This window comes from Nyctereutes procyonoides, unplaced genomic scaffold (assembly GCF_905146905.1).
Source record: "Nyctereutes procyonoides isolate TBG_1078 unplaced genomic scaffold, NYPRO_anot_genome, whole genome shotgun sequence".
Classification (NCBI taxonomy): domain Eukaryota; kingdom Metazoa; phylum Chordata; class Mammalia; order Carnivora; family Canidae; genus Nyctereutes; species Nyctereutes procyonoides.
The window spans coordinates 56,234,584-56,258,519 of NW_026575140.1; the positions used below are offsets into that span (position 1 = coordinate 56,234,584).

A 23,936-nucleotide genomic window follows, 5' to 3' on the forward strand; every position below is an offset into this window, starting at 1 on the left:
GCAGCCGGTGCCGCTACGGGACACGCCGGCTGCCGCAGGGGGAGCCGGCGGCGAGGCGCCCGAGGGGGCTCTGTGCGGCCGGACGCCGGCGGGGGCGCGTCCGGGCGCAGGGCCGGGCTCCGGCGACCGCACACCTGCCCCCGCGACCGCGCAGCCGAGGCCCCTGCGGGGTCCGCAGGCGCTGTCCCGCGGGCTCGCCGGCGCCGGGTGGCGGCGCCTGTTCATCTCCGCGGGCGCCAGCCAATCACCGACCAGCGCCGCGGCCGCACCTCCCGGAGTCCTTGACGGACGTGCGAGGCGGCCTATGAGACGGGCGCCCCGGCGGCCTGGGCCGGGAGCGGGAGCCAATGAGCGTCCTTCCAGGTGGGTGGGGGGAGCGGCCTCGGGAAGGTAGCTTCGTTCGCGTTGCTAACGTCTTCCCTTGGAGATGGGCGCGCAAACGGACCAGTGGGTCTGGGGGCGGCGGTGACGGGCGTGGAGCTGGCCCAATGAGGGTGGGGGTGGGTGGGGCAGCCCCGAGCAGCAGTGCTAAAGGAGCCCGGCGGAGGCAGCGGTGGGTTTGGGGCTGAGGGGCCGGCTCTGTGGTCGCGGCTGGGGACGTGCGCCGGCGCCACCATCTTCGGTGAAGGTGAGAGGGGCGGCTGCCCGGGTCGGAGCGCGGCGGCCGCGGGGGGCGGGGGTGGGGGTGGAGGACGCGGGGGACGTTGGGGTGGAGCAAGGGTCCCGGGCTGGTGGGGGCGGGGGCCGCCGGGCGCCTCTGCAAGGGCTGGAGCGCAGCCCGAGCCGGAGCACGGGGACGCCCGAGAGGGCTCCGGGCGGAGGGCGGTAGGTTCGTGCGGGGACCGACCCCGCGGACGGAGGCGGGGGAGCGAGCCGACCCCGGTGGGTGGAGAGACCTCAGGAGCGGCGGGCAAGGGGGGGCCTGGGGCTGGAGACCCCTGCAGGGATCGCAGCCCGAGTGGGCCGGCGAACGACCCCTCGGGGGCCGCAGGGAGCTGGTGCTCGGGGTGTGGGGTCCGTGGGACGCGGGGGTGGGGGAGGCCTAGTGCCCCGGTGGGGGTCTCGCGGCTCCCGGGCGGGGCAGGCGGGGAAGCGCGACCCGGGTGCGGGTGGGGGGCTCCGGACAGAAAAGGGTGGGCTCCCGGGCGTGTTAGGCCGGCGGGGCTGCCCGGGTGCGGTCGGGGCTCCGCAGAGCTGTCGGAGCGCGGGCGGCGCTCCGGGCCCCGTGGGGTGGGGTGGGGTGGGGTGGGGGGCCCCCGAGGGCCGGGGGTCTGAGCTCGGCCGGGGCGGGGGGCCGGGCGGGAAATGTGGCGGGGGCGCGCTGCGGCAGGGCGGCCGGGGGGAGGGTCAGCGCTCGCCTCGGGATCCCTTTATTGTGTAAGCGATCCGGGCACGGCTCGCCGCGGACTCCCTCGCTGGCCTTCTGCAGCTGGGGTCACACCCTGATCCCGTGAAATGGGACCGGAATGGGGTCGGGGCGGAGTCGTGGCGTTGGCGGGCGCTTTGTGGGCCCGCGGTGGGCGGGTGCGGCCCGGGGACCCGGGAGCCCCCTCCACCCCCCCCCCCCCAGCCTGGCCGGCCTGGGAGCCCGGGCCTTGGGAAGGGAGGCCGGCCGCTCGGCGGGTCTGGGCTCAGCCGCGGAGGCTGGGGTGGCGTGGCCTCTGCCTGTGACCGTTATCTGTGTCTCCGGGCCTCTGCGGCTTGCCTGCGAGCCCACTGCGGTGGATGCAGGGGGGTGGGGAGGGGTGGGGTGGGGTAGGGGAGAGCAGGCGGGGGAGATCCAGCCTGCCCACGGAACAAAGGCTGCTGTTTTCGCTGAATAATGTAATATACTAGCTGTAATACTTGGGCTCTGCCGAGATTTTGTTTTTTTTCACGCTGGAAGTGAGGATCCTTTTGAGTCAGGCTTCATTATTCTCCGTAGCCTCCTCAGTCTGGAAAACTTTAATCTATTTATTGTGATATTTCCTTTCTCCGTCTGCCCTCCCCAAGTATTCGTGGGGTCCCCTGCTCTTGATGCTGAAGTATGCCCTGTCTGTCTCAGATCCTGAAAAAGTGGCCATTTTATTTGATGCATCTCTTGACTTGTGCATCTTAAATTTGCTTCTTTCCCATCCTTATCTGGAGACAGCATATGCTATGATGGGGCGCTATACAGCGCAGGCTTTGGCAGTGAAGGGATGTGACCCTAGAGGTTGGCTTTTTATTTGGGCTCCTTAGGGAAATCATCACAATGAAGACAGACTGGATAAGATGATAAGAGACCAGATGGAGAAATTCTGAAGGGCACATTGTGCAAGAGAGAAGACTCAGTGCTTCAGCGGGTTATGTACTTTCTGATTCTGTAGGAAGGATTGAAATTCCTGGCGTTGCGTCCACATTTTTAGAAAGATTTTAACTCAGTGTGAAGATGTTCACTGAGATGGCACGGGCCATACAGAGCGGTAGTGCCCTTGTGTGTTTGGTTGGTATCTGCGCTCATGTGGCTAAGCTGAATTTTGGTAAATATACATTTGGTTTGCACATCCCTGTCATGTCAGTGACTGCAGTGGGGTCGTTAAACCAAGTGGCACAATTCTGTTTTAGTTGATGTGTTAATAGATCATTTGTGTTTTGCTTGTTACGTGCAAGGTAGTCACAAAATTGTTGTTTTCCTGTCTCTGTACCTGTGGTAGGTGCTGGGAGGCAGGCAACCCAGAAGTTTGCCGGTTGGCATTTTTTTGGAAGTAAAAAAATGGCTGTGGGGGAGGGGACAGAGCTGCAGGGGAGTGTATGTCTAAAACCAATGAAGGGGATGGCACTCTGCCTTGGAAGGGGCTCTTTCATATACAGAATAATGACTTAGGTATAATTAAACACTCCTTTCAAAATGACACCAAAAACCTTCCAGATTATCTTTCTGTCTGCGGCAAAGAGTTTCTCTTTATTCCTTTTTTTCCTAAATATAGATGTTTTTTCTCTTAAATGTAAAGCCTATGCCAGATTGTGCTGGCATGTTGATTGCTGAGCCTGCATTCTTGAAACCGTAATCGATAGGATTTTTATTTAGTGGAGAGGCAGCGTAGAGTGCCCTCCACATCCTTCAAAATCCGCCTCCCCCCCCCCCCCCCCCCGTTGTTGTGGTGGGCATTCCAGCAGGAACTCTGAGGTTAGCCCAGCTCTGCTAATGGGAGCTCCGTGATCTTGGGCTGGTTATCGGCTTTGTCTCTACCTTAGGTTTCTCATCTGTAGAATAGAGATATTAATAGTACGAACCTCATAGGGCTGTTGTGAGGATTGAGTTGATAAAGGTAAACTCCTTAGCATGGTTCCTGCCCATAATTAATGATACAGAACTGTATTTGCTGTTTTTAAAATTGTGGTACTCCCCCATGCCGTAAAACTGAGCATTTGGGAGGGGTTCACTGGTAAATACCGGCATTATCAAGATCAGGTACACATGTACAGTAGAATGGAAAAAAATACAACATACTTGGGAATCGCAAGTGAAGAGTTAAAGTGGACAAAACCTCCTCACTGGCCTCCCAAACTCTATCCAACTAAACCGCAGTTGGAGTACCTGCTATGTGCTAATAAGCCCTCAAGTAGGGTGCTGGGGAGGGCAAGAAAAAACCAGAAGAGCAGTCGAAAATGCTCAGAAGGGGGCAGTTGCCAGAATGACCTGAAAAGAACTTCTCAGAGGGTGGCATTTGGGTCAGGATTGGAAGGAGTGGTAGGTGTTTGTGGAGAAGGTGAAGCTCACTGTGGGGGTAGGGACCACATGTATGAGGTTTGGTCAGGAAGGGAGAGATCCCCCACCCACCCACCCACCCACCCCATGCAGACCTGGGAGCCACCTAGGTGCTCACCAGATAGCCAGGGACAGGAAAGTGTCCTCTCAATGATTAGTTGTAGAAAGCTCTGGAAAAGTAAAAAGTAAAAGTAATTTGTAATCTCACTGCCCAGTGAAGACCCAGTGAATATCTGTTCCTTTTAAAAATATTTATTTATCTATTTATCTATTTATTTATTGTTATCTGTTCCTTTAAAAAAAAAGTGTCTAGGTAATCTCCCCCCACAAAGTCGGGAGCATTTTGCAATTATGTTTTTGTGATCTGTTGGTTTCTTTCCCATAAATTACAAGAATTTCCTCACCTAGGAAAAATACTGATAAATTTTAAGTGTACCAATTTGGTGAACTAATTTTTAAATATATCATTTACTTTTTTTTTAAAAAAGGTCTACTGCAGAAATGACCTGTTGGGCTACCCTAATTTATAGCCATCCACTAAATTTAAGCATATAATTACATGCCCAGTGTAAAATTAAAGAAATGTGTGTGCACACGCCTCCTAGCAGCAAGACCTCCTCCTAGGTGTCATATGGGATATACAGTTCCTACCTATTAAGGATAAGAGTAACTTGTTACCATATTTTGTTATAGTGGGATATTTTCTCTTTTAAAAGGCTCTCAATCTTAAAGGTGGAATGTGTGTCCTGTTGTCCATGTCCAGATTTATCTAGGACGATTCCCACTGCAGAGCCATGCCTCCCTTCTTTTTAGCAGTTTGCAAAGTATAAGTTAGAAAGACAGAAAGTGTGTTAATAGTCTTACGAACGCCAGTCCCTAGAGATAATGATGGGCTTTGGAAACCATTCTTCAGAATGTACACATGCCCTGTGAATATTTTCTGAATTGCCCACCCCCACGTGAATGCCTTAGAAGGTAAATTACAAGTTGATTTATAAAACGTATTAGCATTTTTATTTGTAGAAGTCTTAATATTACATCTTTGGTGATTTTTTTTTGTTTCGTTTTGTTTTGTGATTTTTGTTTTATTCAAGCCCATAATTTAAAAAACATTCGCATATCCTTTAAATCAGTTAGGAATTGGTCAACATTGGTTTTCAGCCTTTTTTTTTTTTTCTATCCCAGCATACCTGTTAACAACATTGGTTCACCATGGCAACCAGAGAACTGTGGAGTGATGGTTCTCAAAGTGTAGTCCCAGGACCAGCAGCATCTGAGAACTTTTTAGAAATGCAAATTACCAGGCGCTCTGCCCCAGACCTACTGAATTGGAAACCCTGGCAATGGGGCTTTGGTCGGTATTTCTGTAAGCCTCCTACGGGCTGCCCGTGCACACACCAAAGTTTGAGAACCATGCTCTAGGGCATGCATGTTTATAATGCACTACATTAGGGGATCCCTGGGTGGCGCAGCGGTTTGGCGCCTGCCTTTGGCCCAGGGCGTGATCCTGGGGACCCGGGATCGAGTCCCACGTCAGGCTCCCGGTGCATGGAGCCTGCTTCTCCCTCTGCCTGTGTCTCTGCCTCTCTCTCTCTCTGTGACTATCATAAATAAATAAAAATTAAAAAAAAATAATGCACTACATTCTAACATGATTTCTGAAGTGTATGTTTTTATCCCATTTCAGTGACTTCACGGAGGTTGAAATTTGCGGACTCAAGGTTAAGATCCTTGTAACAACTTTGGACCACTTTGCTTTTTTTTTTTCAAAGATTTTATTTTAAGTAATCTGTATACTCAACATGGGGCTTGAACTCATGACCCCGAGATCAAGAGTTGCATGCTTTTCCAACTGAGTCAGCCAGACACCCCCACCCCAGGCTGTTCTGTGATTAGCCTTCTGTCTGTTGCCTACTAAGAATCCCCATCATTTTGGGAGGAGGGAAAAGCTGGGAAGAGGTAACAGAAGCAGGACTAGTTACTCAGTTGGCCTCTTATGTTGACTCGGATGAGGTCATGGAAACCATACTTGTGAGATTTGTACTAATGTGGAATCTGGGCTAATATCAAAAGTGTTTAATGATGGTATCAGATTCCAAAAAGATATTATCAGGCAGGAGTGATGAGTCACATCAGAAAGGTGAGTGATGACTGTAAAATCCTGCCACTTGGTTGAGAAAGTCTGTTGCACCAGCATCGGATGGGTCATAGCTGAGAGTAGTGCATATGGAACCATAGCTGATGGCTCATCATGAGCCAATGGTAAGTGAGGGCTAAGTACACCAGTTAGGTCTTGACTTAGGTCAAATGTGAGCATCATAGAAACAGTGCTTTTCCCAGTGTTAGTGGTTGTCTTTCTTCTGCACCTGGTCAAACCACATCTGGAATGCAAGTGTACCTCTGGGCCGCCCTGCCTGCCAGGGCATAAGTAGGCACGCTGCATGTTGGGAGGGTAGTGGAGTGAGTCTTGATGAATGATGGAGGCTCGCAGAGGAGATGGGGAGCGGGAGCAGCTGTAGAGTGGGGGTGAGGCCTGGAGAGCCCGCATCACATGCTTGAGTAGCTGTCCCTCCCTGGCATGCTCCGATTGCATTAAGACCACACGGGCCATAGAGAAGCTACGGGGGACTGAGTTTAGGGGTGTTTGTAGGAAAGAACTTCGAGTCTCTTATCTGAAGGCAGAATGGGAGGCCTGTGTAGACCTGACGCTTTACACTTTTGGCACCTGCCATGTGTTTTGTAGCTGCATCCTTGTGGCCACGTTAATTCCTGTGCTGCTTCCCGGACCTTTTATTATGACTCTCTTTTCCTTTGTCCTCATTGCCTTCTTAACTCCCTGTTTAATTTGTGGTGAAGGTGCAAGAGGGAATGAAGAGGAAAAAGAAGTCCCAACTGGAGCCCTGCCTTCTCCCCCCTGCTGGTTTTTCAGCCCTCAGCCACTGCCGGCACATCTTGCCTGGTTTTTAGACAACCAGAGGCATAATTTGTGGTCACCCCTGAAATTTACCTTGGACTCTCGGTTAGTATGGCCGTGAAGAGCACTACCCTGGCTCCTCCACTAAAGGTTATGCTTTCTGCTTACCCAGGGTTCCCGTTTTAAGTTCCTGACAAGAGTAAAACCTATGAATCGTTGCATGTTTTTTAACATCTAACCTGGTCCTCCTCCCCCTCTTCTCCTAGAGGCAATTGCCCTTGGATCCTCCTGTTTACAATGGCCCAGAGAACTGGACTTGAAGACCCAGAGAGGTACCTCTTTGTGGACAGGGCTGTCATCTATAACCCTGCCACCCAGGCCGACTGGACGGCTAAAAAGCTAGTGTGGATTCCATCAGAGCGTCATGGTTTCGAGGCAGCAAGTATCAAAGAGGAGCGGGGAGATGAGGTTATGGTGGAGTTGGCAGAGAACGGCAAGAAAGCCATGGTCAACAAAGACGATATTCAGAAGATGAACCCACCTAAGTTTTCCAAGGTGGAGGATATGGCAGAATTGACGTGCTTGAACGAAGCTTCTGTTCTACATAACCTGAAGGACCGCTATTATTCGGGATTGATCTATGTGAGTACTCGCTGCTAAGTAATCACGGGATGGGGTGGCTGGCCGTCGGTGTCGGTTACACGTGGTGTCAGAGCCAAAGAGAACGTGGGATGCCCACCCTCTCTGTTTCACGTTACTGTTCGAGTTAAAGACAAAGATTGTCTTTGCTTACCCATCTTGCACTGCTTTACATCTGAACGCATAATTTTGAATAATCTAATCTGCGATTAAGCATACTGACAGTGCAGTTGAGGACTTCTAGGGCGGTTTGCTGGAGCACGATGAGAGGGAGAGAGCGTGGGGTGGGAGGACTGGGGAGGCGGACGTGGGGTAAGAGTTGCGTGGATAGTAGGATAGCGACCGCACACTGGTGAGAAGTCAGCATCTGTCCAGGAGCATGGAGTGGAGGGGATTCGGCAAGGAGCCAGAGCTTCTAGAATGACAAAACAGGTTTGAGGGGATCATAGATGCAGGTGGCAGCGAGTTAAAGAGGCGACATAGAAACTTCGATGTAGAATGAAAAGAAGCAGAGAGAAGAGTTGACTTTGTATGGTCTGCATTTGGGGGAGAGCAGTTGAATTTCTTGAAGGGGTGTGCACCTGGGGCTCACAATCATTCAGAAATTCTGCAAATCAGAACAAGCTTTCCCATAGAAATGGTGTACTAAGTGACCCTATTTACTGAACACCTATGGGTTCCAGGTGCTGAGGAGGGTGGTGAACAGGCCAGGCCAGGTCCCTGCCTTCCCAATACACCCCATAAGGAAATGAAGCCAAACTAGGGGATATAGTGAGTCAGGGAATGGCTTTCCACAGCGGGTCTGTGCAGGGCTCTTTGAGAAGGTAGCATTGGAGCTGGACTCTCTCTGCTAGGAGGGAGCCATGGGAAGCTCTGAGAACTGAATCGTGCTCCCATGACCCTTACCAGAGTGGATACCATCAAGCGTGATGGTCTCTCATTTTTGTTTTTCCCCTATGAGGTAAGATGCAAAGTGAGTTTAAAAGGCATCACGGTTGGGAAGGTGGCTTGAGAAAGGAAACAGCTTGGGGAAGAGAAGCCACTAGTAAGAACATCACTCAGATAGCAGCCTTGAGAATCCGGCCAAGCCTGCGCAGCAGAGCATATGGGGCCACCGTGTCCTGGCCCCGCCCGTGATTTTGCCAAGTCACAGGCTTAGGAAGGCAGGGGACCCCTGGCTGTTGTCTCTAGTGCCCACTGGTTCTTCCCTTTGTCCCTCATCCAGCAGGTTGAAGGGGTCTGGAGAGGAGGTGAGGGAGTGTGGGAGTGGGATGGGTGGGGTCACGAGTTGAAATTTCAAATCTGGGTGGGGGTCAGTGAGTTGACAGCTTAGATCTGAGTGGGAGTCAGTTTTGCGTGCCACCTCGTGCTGGACATGTGATACCGCCAGAGTTGTGGGGAACTGCAGTGTGGAGGGGAACCAGGTGCTTTTTCTGCCAGCATCTTCACCTTGCTTCCCCTCTTTGGACTTTGTGGGTTCCTGCAAGTAAGAGAGAGAAGAGAAATACGAAGAGGGGAGGAGATGACGAAGAGGGGAGGAGACAGCGAGAAAGAGAAGGAATCGGACAAAAGACACTTAGTTCATTTGTGGCCATTCTTCACTGTGATTCTAAGACTTGTGTCTTTTATTGAGCTTGTCTGATTTTTTTTCTCCAGCTGAACTCAGGGACAACTCAGGTGATGTCTGAGTTTCTCTTCAAAGCATGGCCCCCCCTTACTCTTTACAGACAGACAATCTAAGTTCCTCTGGAAGCTGGGAATTTGGGGTGATCATGTGTGCAGTTAGTGAGGCGGAGGAAGAGTTCCTTGGAGTTGGAGCACTTGACTTGAAAGAATCCTAGTAGGAAAATAGGGCTGTGGGTGCCTGAGACTGAAGGATGTGCCTGGGTGTTGAGATTCCCCAGTCAGTTGAACTGGAGCCATTGAGTTGTGTGATGTAAAGATCACATCTTTAGGGGAGGACCTTTCAGACACATTTCTAGAGGTGAGCTAACGTATGTTCGTATGTTCGTTTAAATAAGTTACTTTGCTAACAGCTCGTTTAAATAAGTTACTTTGCTAACAGCTTGGCTTATGTTAGTTTCCTTACATTTTCTTTGGATTGATTCTCCCTGACCTCCTAATTTCTTGGGTCATCAATTTTCATCCTCTTTCCTAATAAAACCATTTGAAAACTGCAAATGTCTCCTCCAATATGATTTTAGCTCACCTCACACGTTGGGATGCATGGTATTTTTATTACTCGGTCCTAAATATTTTCTGTTTTGTGTTAGGATTTCTTCTTTGACGTGTGAAACATTTAAAAGGATACTTTAAAATTTTCTAAATATGGGTTTTTTAAAGTTACCTTTTTACTACTGATTTTTTTTAAAGATATTATTTATTTCTTTCAGAGAGCGAGGACAGGGGTGAGGAGGGGCAGAGGGAGAGAGGGAGACTCTTAAGTAGACTGTGTGCTGAGCGCAGAGCCTGACGCAGGGCTCAGTGCTACGACCCGGAGATCATGACCTGAGCCAAAACCAAGAGTCAGACGCTCAACCAACTGAGCCATCCAGGCAGCCCCTTATTACTGAGTTTTAAATGAATTGCGTTGCACAGAATATAGTTCAGCTAATATCCTGCTTTGTTTTTGTTGAGACTTGCTGTGTGAGACGTATTGTCTGTCTTTTTGTTTTTTTAAATATTTATTTATTTATTTATGATAGACATAGAGAGAGAGAGGCAGAGACACAGGAGGAGGGAGAAGCAGGCGGGAGCCTGACACGGGACTTGATCCCGGGACTCCGGGATTGCGCCCTGGGCCAAAGGCAGGCGCTAAACCGCAGAGCCACCCAGGGATCCCCCGTATTGTCTGTTTTGATGCGCCTCTCTGTGTCTGGGAAGAGCATCCCTTCCGTTATTGCTGGGTGTGGGGTTCTATCTGTGACCATTGGAGTAAGCTTTTTAATTCTGTTTAAATCTTCTTTACCAGTTTTTGTCTGCTTGGTCTGCTAATTACGGAGAAGTGTCTTAAAATCCGTTGGTGTGTTTTATCAACTAAGTGTGCCTCCCTGACCAATATAGTTTAATTTTTCTGTTTATGAACTTTTATATGAATGGATCTCACAGCATATTGCCTCCATGTCTGCTTTCTCTCTCAGCATTACATTTTTAAGGTCCATCTGTATTGCTTTGTGCTGGTATAATTTAGAAGTCCTCGAAGTGTGGCCTGTGGACTCTCAGGGTTTCCCTGAGATTCTCCCAGGGGATCTGTGAGGTCACAACTGTTCTCATGATTATTTGAAGCTATAATCTGCACTTTCCACTGTTGGCGTTGGTACCGATGGTACAAAAGTCATGGTGGGGAAAACCGCATGCATCTTAACACGACCCCAGACTGTGCTAGTGGTCATTTTAATCTTTCCACTGGAGAATGTCCTTGAGAAAGCAGGAGAAAAGCTTGATTTTATTAAATGTCAACCCTTGAGTACATGTCTTTTTGATATACTGTGTGAGGGGTGCCTGGGTGGCTCAGTCAGTTAAATGTCTGCCTTTAGCTCAGGTCATGATCCTAGGGTCTTGGGATTGAGTCCTGTATCCGGATCCCTGCTCAGCAGGGAGTCTGCTTCTTCCTCTCCCTCTGCCTGGCTCCCTGCTTATACTCTGTCTCTTGCTCTCACTCTCTCACTCTGTCACCCCCCCTCCTTCTCAAATAAATAAATAAAATCTTTTAAGATTTAAAAAAAAAATTAGGATTCAGGGAAATTTGTATTTACCACTATGAACGTGACAGCTTCTCAGCACTTAAAACCCTTTCTGGTGAGATGGATGGTGACATTAATGACTGTTTTTGTTTTTTTTTTTAATGTCATATAGTGAAATGTCATCATTTGGAAGACTTGCATAATTTATTGAGCTAATGTTTTCCAAATGATGTGTACATTGTAAGAAAATCACATGTGGGTAAAAGACCTTTCCACACGCAAGATGAGCCCATGGATTTAATGGATTTTGATGTACGTAATAGTATGAAAGTTCATCCATGGGTTTCAGATGCCACATCGCATCAAATCTTTAATTCTCACTTGTTGTATTTTGGTGTAGTGTCAAGGAGGTATATCCATGATCACTTGAAAAGTCAGTTAAACTACACCTTCCTTTTCCAACGAAATATCTGCGTAGTCTAATTTTCTTCATGTGCTTCAATCCAAACATCACACAACAGATTGAATGCGAAAACAGATATGAAAATTGAGCTATTTTTGTTAAGCCAGGTAATAAAATAGATTTGCAAAAATATGAAGCAACCACCCCCCTTCTTACTTTTGTTTCAGAAAACAAATGGTTATTTTTCATGAGAAATGTTATTTATGTTAACATATTTTGTTATTTAAAAATGAATAGATCTACATATGTAAAAACTTGGTTCTCTGTGTATGGCTATACATAACAAGATCTTTGGGGTCTTTTAGTAATTTCCAAGAGGGTCAAAGGGTCCTGAAAGTGAAAAGGTTGTGTTATTTTCTCCATCTTGTTAGAGCATACTGTTCCAATGTAAGCTTTTGACCCATTTATCCACTCAACTACTTCTGGGCGTTTGCATTTTCCAGTTTGGGGCTGGTACCCGGTGCATACAAGCACGCCTTTCCTTACAGTGGGTAAGGAGGAGTGGACATCCTGGGTGGTTGGGTTTGTGTCCCTGTAACTCATGCATTCAGCTTTTCTAGGTGAAGCCTGATTTAGCCACGTTCCAGCAGGATACAGAAGGCCCTTGAACCGGGTGTTCTGAGAGCTCAACAAGGGGACAGTTTACAAACATGCAGGCAGAGTTCAGAAAACAAGTGCAGGAGAGGACAATGCCCTGGCATGGTGATGGCTGGGCCCTTGCTGTGTCTCCCATCTCTAAAGGCGTGTTGGGCCAGAGCTGATGCCTTGGCTGGTGGAGGGTGGCTGTGTGGGGAGCCTTCCTGTAGGAGGTGGGGCCTCCTGACAGCTCACATGGAGGCCTGGGGCTGGGCCTGGGTGGCAAAGGTCCTGACTTCATTCTCCTCTTGCCTTGGTCTGAGAGGGAGATGTGATGATGATTACTTGGGGTTGGCCTCGGGTCCATTTGGAATTGGATTTTGTGTGTGGTGTAAGATAAAGACAAGAGGAGCGTCTGGGGGCCTCAGTGGAACATCTGCCTTCAGCTCAGGGTGTGATCCCAGGGTCCTGGGATGTAGTGCCGCATCAGGCTCCCTGCAGGGAGCCTGCTTCTCCCCCTGCCTGTGTCTCTGCCTCTCTCTGTGTCTCTCTCATGAATAAATAAAATCCTCAAAAAATATATATTTTATTTTTAATCTTTTGCCCAACCTGGGGCTCAAACTCACAACCCCGAGATCAAGAGTTGCCTACTTCTCTGACTGAGCCAGCCTGGAGCACGTGGGTGCTAAACATCTGACCCTTAATCAGAGCTTGGGTCTTGATCCTCGGGGTCGTGAGTTCAGTCTCCATGTTGGGCTCCACGCAGGGCATGGAGCCTACTTAAAAAAGTTAAAATTGTTAAAAAATGTAGATTAAATTAGATTTAAAAATGCAAAAAAGTCTTACTAAGATTACTTATGGGTTACAGTACTTTAGCTGAAGATTCTTTTGGATTTTCTATGAATGCACTCATGTTGTCTACAAAGAATGACAGTTTTATTTTTCCCTTTCCAGTTCTTACACATTTCTTTTACTTGCTTTGTTGCACTAAGACCCTCAGTAAGTATTCATTGAAAGAAGTGGTGTTCATGGGCATCTTTGTATCATCCCTGATCTCTGAGAGAAAGCTCCAACATTTCACCATTAAGAATGATGGTTGTTGGGATCCCTGGGTGGCACAGTGGTTTAGCGCCTGCCTTTGGCCCAGGGCGCGATCCTGGAGACCCGGGATCGAGTCCCACGTTGGGCTCCCGGTGCATGGAGCCCGCTTCTCCCTCTGCCTGTGTCTCTGCCTCTCTCTCTCTCTGTGTGTGACTATCATTAAAAAAAAAAAAAAAAAAGAATGATGGTTGTTCCCATTTTGTTTTGTTTTTAATATTCTTTATCAGATTAAGGGAAGTTTCCTTCTGTTCCTAGTTTTTATCTGAATGGATAAACTTCTAAAATCCTTATTGGATATTAACTTATCAAATGTTCTTCCAGCATCGAGTGAGATGATAGTGTGATTTTTCTGGCTATTTTATTATTGTGGTGAAATATATATATATACACATATATATGTATATATACATATATATTTGAGTTTTACACTAACCTGGCAAGGACCAAGTATTCTTTTTCTATACTCCTAGATTCCTAGATTCTGTTTGCTAATATTTTGTTTAGGATTTTTGCATCTTTGTTCATGAGTGAGATTGTCTTAAAATTTTTCCTTTCTTATACCATCCTTATTATATTTTGCTATCCAGATTATGCGGGTTTTAGAAAAATGAATTGGAATATCTCATCTCTGTGTGTTCTCAGACACTGTTCAGATAGGATTCATGTTATTTCTTTTTTAACATAACACTATAGCTCTCTTTGTGGGCAAGTTTTTCTTTAATAGATGTAGAACTTCTCAGATCTTTGGTTTGTTGTGTCAGTTTTGATAATGATATTTTTCTAGGAATTTCTCTGTTTCTTTTAAATTTTCAAAATTTCTAGGCATGGAGTTGTTCGTCATACCATCTTACTTTCTGTAGGATTTGTAGTACTGTTCGCTCTCATCCCTGATCTGCTGGAGTTGCACCGAGGTCTAAGTCATAAGCATTGAGCTATATTCTACAAGTGTTAGTGTGTTGTATTTTCACTACTGTTCAGTCCAAAATAATGGGGGTGTCTTCGTGGTACATATGAGTTATTTAGGAGTAGATGGCTTGTGATTTCCAAACATAAGGGTATTTTCAGGTTTATTTGGTTATTTCTAATATCAGCTCCCCCCTGCTCAGAGACCATACCCTGGAAGACTTGCTTGTCTGGCCCATCATGTGCTAGGGTCGGCTGCAAGGTCAGCCATTGGGCACGGGTCCCTTGTGCACAGTATCACTCTGTCTTGAGTACAATCACAGTTTTCCATGGTTATCCACTGGTTATCCTCTCTCTGCTCCTGCTAATCTGTTTCTTTAGTTCTGTCATTTTTGCTGTATATGCTTGAAGCTGTGTTACCGCATATATGCAAATGCAGGATGTTTCTATCTCTCTGGTGAATCCTCATGAAATGCTGTTTAGCAGTGATGCTTCTCGCAAAGGATTAGTTTTTTTTTTTTAAGATTTTATTTATTCATGAGAGAGAGAGAGAGAGAGAGAGACTCAGCCAGAGGAATAAGCAGGTTCCCTATGGGGAGCCTGGTGTGGGACTCGATCCCAGAACCCCGGGATCACAACCTGAGCCGAAGGTAGATGCCCAACCACTGAGCCACCCAGGTGTCCCCCCTGTGTCTACTTCAGATGGTACATCTGCGGGAAGAGAACCCTCGCTGAGCACGGAGCCTGAGGGGGGCTCAATCTCATGACCCCGAGATCACGACCTGAGTTGGATCCAGTGTCAGACCCTCACCCGGGCGCCCCAGGGTGTCTACATTTTAAACCCCATGTTAGCGCCTGCCTTTGGCCCAGGGCACGATCCTGGGGACCCGGGATCGAATCCCACGTCGGGCTCCCGGTGCATGGAACCTGCTTCTCCCTCTGCTTGTGTCTCTGCCTCTCTCTCTCTCTCACTGTGTGCCTATCATAAATAAATTAAAAAAATTAAAAATAAATTAAACCCCATGAGGTGCTTCCCACTTCTCCATATAGTCAGTGTTCACTTAGCTTTCTATTGTCGCTATGTTCCTCTCCACCTCTTACTTCCCCTCCTCCTTTTAGGAAGGGCCACCTTGTGTGATAGCACCTTTATATCCTCCTTCATGGTGTTTGAAGTCTGCTCCACACCCAGCACGGGGCTCGAACTCACGACCCCGAGATCAAGAGCCAGTGGGCTTTCTGCCCCGACGTACTTGGATCAAGTTCCTTCTCTGTCTTTGGTTTGGAGCTTATAGCATTTTTGTCTGTGGCTGGATGCCTTTGGTCAATGTTGGAAAATTCTTAGCTTAGTTGTCTCTGTAGAGACTCTTCTGCCCCCACACTGTCCGTCCTCCTTGGACTCAGGTGTCTTGAGTCACCTTTCACCATGTCCCATGGAGCCACTTGTATTTAATCCTGTTTTCCCCTCTGTGCTTCAGCCTGGATATTTGCTTCTGATAAATTGGGGAGTAACTGACCCTTTCTTCAACTGTGTCTAATTTGCCATTAAACACATCCGGTGAATTTCTAATTTCAGTTACTCTGTGTCGCAGTTTTCATTTTGGGTTTTCTTTTTGTGATTCTTTAAAAGGCTTTTTATGTTTGTTTGTTTGTTTATGGCTTCTTTTTTATGGCTTTTTCCTTGGGATCAATCACAACAGGAGCTGAAGGCAGATGCTCAACCACTGAGCCCAGTGGCTCACCTGGTGAGTGACTCACCCAGGTGCCCCTGCTTTTTTTTTTTTTTAATACACAAGTTTTTGTCTGTTTCCCTTAGGTAAGGTATGTGATGATGTCAGCTGGTGTCTTAAAGGCTATGCAGTTCTGCAGAATGTCCTCATGGCTTCAGCAGTGTGTCCAGCTCTCGCTGGGCATTTTCCTGTACTCACCTGCTATAGCGAATCCCCTTTCAGCTTCCCACGATCTTGTGCTCAGAGGGGGGTCCTTATCTTCCCTATGAATCAAATCATTCCTTTTTTTTTTTTGAAGATTTTATTTTTATTTATTTATTTATTTATTTATTTATTTATTTATTTATTTATTTATTTATTTATTTATTTATAGTAGACAGAGAGAGAGAGAGAGAGAGAGAGAGAGAGGCAGAGACACAGGAGGAGGGAGAAGCAGGCTCCATGCAGGGAGCCTAACGTGGGACTCGATCCCAGGTCTCCAGGATCACCCCCTGGACTGAAGGCAGGTGCTAAACCACTGAGCCACCCGGGCTACCTGAATCAAATCATTCTTGCTGTTCGTCAGTAGCATTTCTAGCCTCTCAAGCTTAAAAACTTGGGGCAAGTGTTAGCTTGCCTCTTTGGTGGTTTTTATGCTAAGAGCTTCCGAGTACCTTGGAGTCTTCCTTCCCTGAGTGGGTTCTCATGACCCATGGTCTCCTTCTCACCTGGGCCCTCTTCCTGTGCTAGGACTTATGCAGTAGTCTCTATTCCCCCCACTACTCACCTCTTGCCCTTCAGTATTTTTTCCATGGAGCCTCCATATCTATACTTTTGCAAACATGCTTCTTCCCTTCATTGCTCCTCTCCTCTGAACTTCTAATAGCTGATCACCCTCGCAGGACACAACCTAAATAGTTGAGTCTGCCTTTCTAAGCTCCCGCCGCACACATTCCATGGTTCAAACCACTTTCAGTGAAGCTGTTTCCCACTCTGCCTCAGCTATATCCTGGCACCAAGTTTTAGGCTCTCCTAGTTTTAATAGGAATTTCTTTATCCCTCCTTTTGACCTTTTAATAGTCTTTAAAAGAACATCAGAGACCATCTAGGTCTGAATTTCTTTTCTCGTTTTACAATTTCTGACGAGATGGCTATGACTTTCAGGGCCTGGGGTTGGTTGTATGTTCTGCTCTGGAGTTTCTGTCCTATTATAATCCTGTTTGTCTTTCTCCTTTTCTTTTCGTACTCCTTTCTTTTTTAGTGCCTAATTTTGTGTTTTGTTTGTTTAGTGCGTATATATTGTTTTCATACCCAGAGTGTGGTATTTCTGAAAGGTACATAATGTCCTGTTTCTGTATTCAGACAGTGAATGAAGTCTAATTGGAATGTCAGGCTCTCAGAGACATTATTTTAATGACATATCACCCTCCTGCCATGTGCCTTGGGGAAGATAAAGATGACACAGTGTCGCCTCCTTTATCAGTTCTAGAGGAGCCTGGTATCGGAGCCAGTTTCCAGATAGTTTGAAGTGAGCTCTTTAAGCACTGAAATTGAATAATATTTCCACATAAACATTTTTTACTCCCCCTCTTTGGCAGGCACAGGCTACTGATGATTATTTAACCTTGTTTTTAGATGACGTACTCATATTTGTGGGACTGAGTCATCTTTGTAACCCTAGACCTCAGAAAAGTACCCACCACGTGGGAGACACATATGTTGAATTAGTTCTGATTTAAATGTCATTGTTATGCTCTGCTAACCATGCCATACATGCCGTGGGATGTCAAATGGAACTTCCATATTCTGATTTTCTTGGGTTTTTTTTGTTAATTGGTTGGTTTTGGTTTTGGTTTGGTTTCTGATTTTTTCTTTTTGGCCGATTGGTAATTTACCTCTTATAAAAGTAAAGTGTAGAATCTGTAGCTTCATAACAGACTGTGATCTAATTTTCCAATGGAAAAAAGCGAGGTATATATGAAGATTCATTGAGGTGTAGATAGTTAATGTCTTGTTAACTTGACCCTGTACAAATTAAGCTCACTAAACTATGAAACCAAGATTGCCTGACCTTAGCTTTCTCACCCTTAATAAAACCCCTGTTTTTCTTGCCTCCTGTTGCCTTTTGGTCATGTGGTGGCAGAGGGAGGCTGGACTGGGTGAGTGAGACAAGGGGCTTGTCCACAGTGGAGAGGCCCTGAGCTGCCCAGGCCTCTCCAGGAGCTCCCCGGACATGAGAGCCACAGCCTGAAGACCCGAGTGGTCAGCTGGGGATGGGCAAGCACTTACTCTTGGCCTCAGGCCCAGGATCAGCTCAGAAGGAAGGCACACAGCCCTTGTCAGTGAACTTGAGGCAGAGCCTTTGGCCTTTTGTCCTCTCTCTACCCCTAACCCAGGTGGCAGGTGTGATCCACATCCGAGCCTCTGGTTGTGACATAGGGAAGCTGCAGGGAGAACAGCTCTAGACATGCTTCTGATCACTTAACTTCTCTTGGCAGGCCTGCATTCCCTAGTTGGAGCGGTAGTTAGCAACCTAACTGCAGGGTTCACAGGAGAGCAGTCTCTTGAGTGCCTTCTGGTGGCAGCTGCCAAGGGGTTCAGCCTTTATGAACACAGCTCTTGCTGAGAAGCGCCTGGGGTCTCTGGGGAAGTGGGTTGTTGGCATGAACACCATCAGTCCTCAGCCTTTTTCGTGTCCTCTTGCCTGTAGACTTGGGCACTCAGATCACCAGATCACCCAAGTCGCCCAGATAAGCAGATTGCCCAGATACGTAGATCACCCAGATCACCTTAAATGAAAGGCCTGCATCCATCCAGTGTGACAGACTGCCCTTTCCAGATGCCTTGGTCCCTCAGTAGGCTGGAGTCCTCTGGTTCTTCCACCACCCCCAGGGGCAGTTCGGCACCTTCTTCTTAGAAATCATTCTTAGTGAATTGAGAAAACTCCCCCATATCAAAAGTGCTCTTACTGTCAATTCTGAATCAGGGTTATTTTGCTGATCAGGAAAGTTTTGTAACTTTTAAACGAATGGTCCTTAAAAATTATCAAGCACCTGACTGGGTGAATGGGTGGAGCACACAACTCTTTTGTGTGGTTTATATTTATCAGTGTTTACTGTACTTGAAATTACAGCAAATTTAAAAAATATTTCTCAGTTTGGTTGACAATAAAGCATTTATTTATTTAAATAAATTCATAAAATCACTGTGTAGCAAGTTAACATAAACAGCAAAGTATCTTTCATGAAAAAAACTATTTTCTTTCCTTTTTTTCTTTTTTTAAGCTATACTTTACAGAGCAAAAAAATTCAGGGAAGTTTTACACTTTTGCAAATCTCTTTAACAGCCACCTTTTCAGATCATTCTTCTTTGATACTATACCCAAACTTAACAAATGGTATTTTCTTAAAGATTAGTTGCAATGTGGAATCTGGAACTATGTTACTGACCTTTCATACCTTCTATGCTCAGGAAAGAATGACCATGAAAAGTGAATAGCCTTATCTTTTCAACCTTCCAGTAATAGCCCTAGGAGGTCAGGAAGCATATGTGATTATGACCATTTTATCCAGGAGAGTGCCACTTAGTAAAGCATCTGTGGGAGACCTTCCGGTGGCTTAGAGTTGCCCATCCTTGGCTAGATTTAATTGGGGAATAGACCAGTTACTTCAGAGATGAAGGCCTCTATTCCAGTCACTGTATAGTTTCTGACTGGCTGATATGTTTAGGGTTTTTTTATTTTTAACCACTGTATTTTATTTTTCTTCTAGACTTACTCTGGACTCTTCTGTGTAGTCATAAATCCTTACAAGAATCTTCCAATTTACTCTGAGAATATTATTGAAATGTACAGAGGGAAGAAACGCCACGAGATGCCTCCACACATCTATGCTATATCTGAATCTGCTTACAGATGCATGCTTCAAGGTAACTGGAAGTGTTAGAGTCCTCAGTACTCAGTTTCTTAAATGTGATTTAGTATTTTTGTGTGTATCTTGATCTGTTCTCCAAAGGGCTTTACGCTTAAAAAAGAAAAAAGATTAAAAAGAAAAGAGGTTAATGTTTATTGCGGAAGAATATTGAATTCTTCAGATTAGAATGGGCAGTGTGGTCATTTTCTGGGGGAAGCAGGTAAGGATGATTGCGGCTTCATAGCTACATCACATTAATTTTTTCATTGAAAAGCATCTAGTTTTTACATACATTTGCTCTTCACATGCCGGTATGGTCACAGCTCTCTCACAGTATGTTTCAGAACCCACAGAAGGAGCCACAGGAGGAATGATAGAAAGGGTAGAGGCTTCGTTGGGAAAAGAAAGGTCATAAGATATTTTTGTCTTAAATACATGTAAAGGGAGCAACAGAAGTTAGAAAGCACAGGGCAAGTTGGTTGATGTCAACCGATTCCCTTTGGATTTGGGATGAATTATAAAGCTGGAGTCATTCACTTGCATGATGGTGCATTTAGACATGGCATTTTCCTGAAAATCAGAACAGTTTTGAACACATTGCATATTATTGCTTGAAAAGACTGCATTGAACATAGGCCTTCCTAGTGCTGTGTGAGATCCCCTGTAATGACGCTGCGTCTCCTTTCATCTTTTAAAAAGGAAACTTTAAAAAAAAATAAAATAAAAAATAAACTTTTTTTTTTTAAGATTTCATTTATTTATCCATGAGAGACACAGAGAGAGAGAGAGAGGCAAAGACACAGGCAAAGGGAGAAGCAGGCCCCCTGCAGGGAGCCCGATGTGGGACTTGATCTCAGGACCCCAGGACCACCCCTGGGCCAAAGGCAGGTGCTAAACTGCTAGCCACCCAGGAATCCCCTAAAAAAGAAACTTTTAAAGTGCCCTAAGACCTATTGGTTCTTATGAGATAGTTCGGTGATCTTTGGGGAACAGAATAGGCTACCTCCTGCTGTCGCTGACTTGCGGTTCACAGAGGCTGGGTCTGAATCTGAGGGTAGCATGAAGCCATTAATCAAGAGCAGGTCTCAATCCCTTATTTCATGTTTTACTTAGACGCTTCTTATACCAGGTCCCTTGGCAAATAGGAGGTCCTTCCCACCTAGAAGACTGTCATTGATTGGTAAGGACAGGTGAATATCCACAGTCAGCTCAGGCTAAAATGACATTTAATACTCTTTCTGATTCTCAGAGCCAGAGAATCCTAAGAAATGCCTACAGCTCTGGTGAATTGCTGATGGTGGAGAAAGGATGGTCAGCTTTCTTGCTTTCAGTTCTGTGTCTCTGTGAAGAAGAATCTTTATATATGCAGTAAAGCAATTTGTATGAATGAGCAAACTTTGCCTTATATGGGAGAAGAAATTGGAGGAAGCATACTCCTTCTCTAATTAAATCCATATTTCCTCATCTCTAATTAAATCCATGTTTCCTCATTGAAACAAGCACGTTCTCACAGTTGAGATGGGTCCCTGAACTGTGATATCTGGGAGGGAAGTTTCCAGAAAGTGGGGGCAGAGTCCCATATACAACCCTAACTTTTCAAAAGGGGAAGAAGCTTCAGGCCACTGAGCTTCACATACCTGCCAGGAAGGATTCTAGAATCTATTGTTAAAAGTCGAAGAACAACACGAAAATATGCCCCACATTCCTTTAGCTTAGTGGGCAGGGAAATTATAGTGGACAGTGTTTGCTGAGAATCAGGACTTCCACGTAGCCTCCCACAGTCTACTGTGATGTCCTCATGGCTGTTGGTGGGAAAGGTGCACGTGAGGTGCTGGTTGGTGATGGAGGTTGTCCAGCTTTGTCAGGGTGTCCACAAAGGGGTATCCCGTTGGGACATTTTTCTCAGGACACTTCAAGATAAGGGACGCATGCATGCCCATGCAACGTATAGATGACTTGAAACTTCCATGCCATAGATACATTTGAGGGAAAGAAACAATCTTAAAAATTATCTTGACAGGTTGAATGGAAAGATTGAATCTAACAAAACAGTTAACAGGGATTAAATGTTAATGTGCCATTAATGTTGCCAGACCAGCTTTATGCATACGGAGTGGGGAAGACGTGGCTATTGTTTTCTCACTGATACCATCATTAATGCTAGAATGATATATATTGAATATTATTGTGTGCCAGGCGCTGGGCTAGGTGTTCTATGTGTGTGATAAAATCTACAACAGTCTTATAAAGTAAAAAGAATCACTGTCCTGCCTTTACGGAGGCACAAAAAGTAAAAAACTTGACCCCCGAAAGTATAGAGAGTTAGAGGTTATGAACTAGAACTTAAAACCAGGGCACTGTGACACATTCTTTTCCACAATAATAAAATTCCATATGAAGAATAAAAAGAACTGGTTGATAGTTTTGATTACATAACAGTTGAAAAGTGTGACACAAAATGAAAAACGAGAAAAGCCCACTGTAAACAATTTCATTGTGTTCCAATCTGTAGGTGGGGGGGCTGCATGCTCATGGACCACACAATACAGCTGAGTTGGGACTCGCACTAGACTAAATGCCACTGGGCCTGTGAAGAGAACCTGAGAAGGGACCAGGGGACAACTCAGAGCACAGGGTCCCACTGAACAGTTTGTGTCTTGCATGCACAAAGCCAGAAGAGAGCTTCAACTTGTTTCCCTAAGTTTGGATGCTAGAGGATACCATATTAATAAAATGCATAGTGTGTCTGGCACATAGTAGTTGCTCAAGAAATGTTCATTGAATGAATGAATGAATGAATGAATGAGACCTCCTGGACATAAACTTGGTTGCAAAAATCACAGACTCCGTTCTTGTTAGATTTATACCTAAATAAAATATATACCCTCACCTAAATAAGGGTGTCGTGGTTTTTTAGCGTTAAATGGAACTTTAAATATAAAAATTTCCAATCTTGCACTGTTGATATATAGAAAGGTTTTTAAAATATGTATTGGTATATATATATATTTTACAACTTTGCAAAACTCACTTATTCTGGAAGGTTTTTTTGATAGAATATTGGGATTTTCTGTGTAGAATCATCATGTCCTCTGCAACTAGAGACGTGGCTATGTCCTTCCCATCTTAGGCTTTGGACTTTTTTCTTGCCTTATACTACTGAATAGCTGTGGTGACAACAGACATCCCATCCTTATTCTGGTCTCAGGGGGACAGCATTCAGGTTTCCACCATTACGGATGGTGTTCACTGTATGGGCTTTTTTTTTGTACATGCTGTTTATTGGATGTGTGAAATTCTCTTTATCTGTTGCTTGCTCAGGTTTTTTAGATCCTGAGTGGATGTTGAGTTTTATCAAATGTTTTTTCTCCTTCTATCCAGATGACTAGGATGTTCTTTAGTCTGTAAATGCGGGGAGTCAGATTGATTGCTTTTAGACGCTGAGCTAACCTTGCCGGGATAAATGCCACCTGCTTATTGGGTGTCCTCCCCTTGCCTCCCCCCTGTGTGTATTGCTGGATTGGATCTGCTAACACGTTAAGGATTTTTGTGCCCTTGCTGATGACAGACATTTGTCATTTTTTTGTATTATGATGTCTCTGTAGCTGGAGGCTCAGGGTGAGGCTTGTCTCTGAAGATGGATCAGAAGATATTCCTTCCTCTTCGATTTTCTGAAAGGTTTGGTTTTTTCCCTTAAATGGTGTATAGAATTCACAGGTGGAGTATGTTTTCTTTGTGGGAAGGTTTCTAATTACAAATTCAATTTTTTTAACAGGTGTAATTGATGTATAACATTGTGTGAGTTCCACAAACTCAGTTTCTTTAAAAGGCATGGGGCCAATCAGGTTATTTCTTTCGGAATGAGCTTTAGCAGTTGACATATTTTTAAGAAGTTGTCCCTTTTGTCTTAGTTGTCAGAGTGGGCCTGTGGGGTTCAAGGTAGTTATTCGCAGATATTGGTAATTTGTGTCTTTTTCCTGATGAGTTTGCTAGAGGTTTATCAACTGTATGATTTTTCTCAAAGAACCAAGATTCGGTTTCATTTCCTTTTTCTTTTTCCTGTTCCCCACTTCATTGATTTCTGTGCTTTCTCATTGCCTTGCCTGTTTAATTTGAATTCGATATGCTCTTTTGTGGTTTTTTTAAGGTAGGAGCTGAGGTCATTGATTGGAAACCACTTCCACTGTTGAAATGTGATTTAGCGGGATCCCTGGGTGGCGCAGCGGTTTGGCGCCTGCCTTTGGCCCAGGGCGCGATCCTGGAGACCCGGGATCGAATCCCACGTCAGGCTCCCGGTGCATGGAGCCTGC

The 23,936-nt window shown here is 45.9% G+C and overlaps 1 protein-coding gene across 4 annotated transcripts in view; it reads left to right on the forward strand.

The window, feature by feature from the left end:
* The first annotated feature begins 261 nt into the window (after positions 1-261).
* The window catches only part of MYH10 (myosin heavy chain 10), a 121,698-nt gene continuing 98,023 nt past the window's right edge, over positions 262-23,936 (forward strand). Inside the window, exons 1-3 of one of the 4 annotated variants that reach the window (XM_055305128.1) lie at positions 262-363; positions 6,911-7,286; positions 19,486-19,642. In XM_055305128.1, the coding sequence (XP_055161103.1) occupies positions 305-363; positions 6,911-7,286; positions 19,486-19,642 (592 nt within the window). In that variant the 5' untranslated portion in view covers positions 262-304. Of the gene's footprint in view, positions 364-492; positions 629-778; positions 826-6,625; positions 6,750-6,910; positions 7,287-19,485; positions 19,643-23,936 lie in introns of those variants that run through there. The other 3 variants (XM_055305129.1, XM_055305130.1, XM_055305127.1) reach the window with 3 other exon arrangements.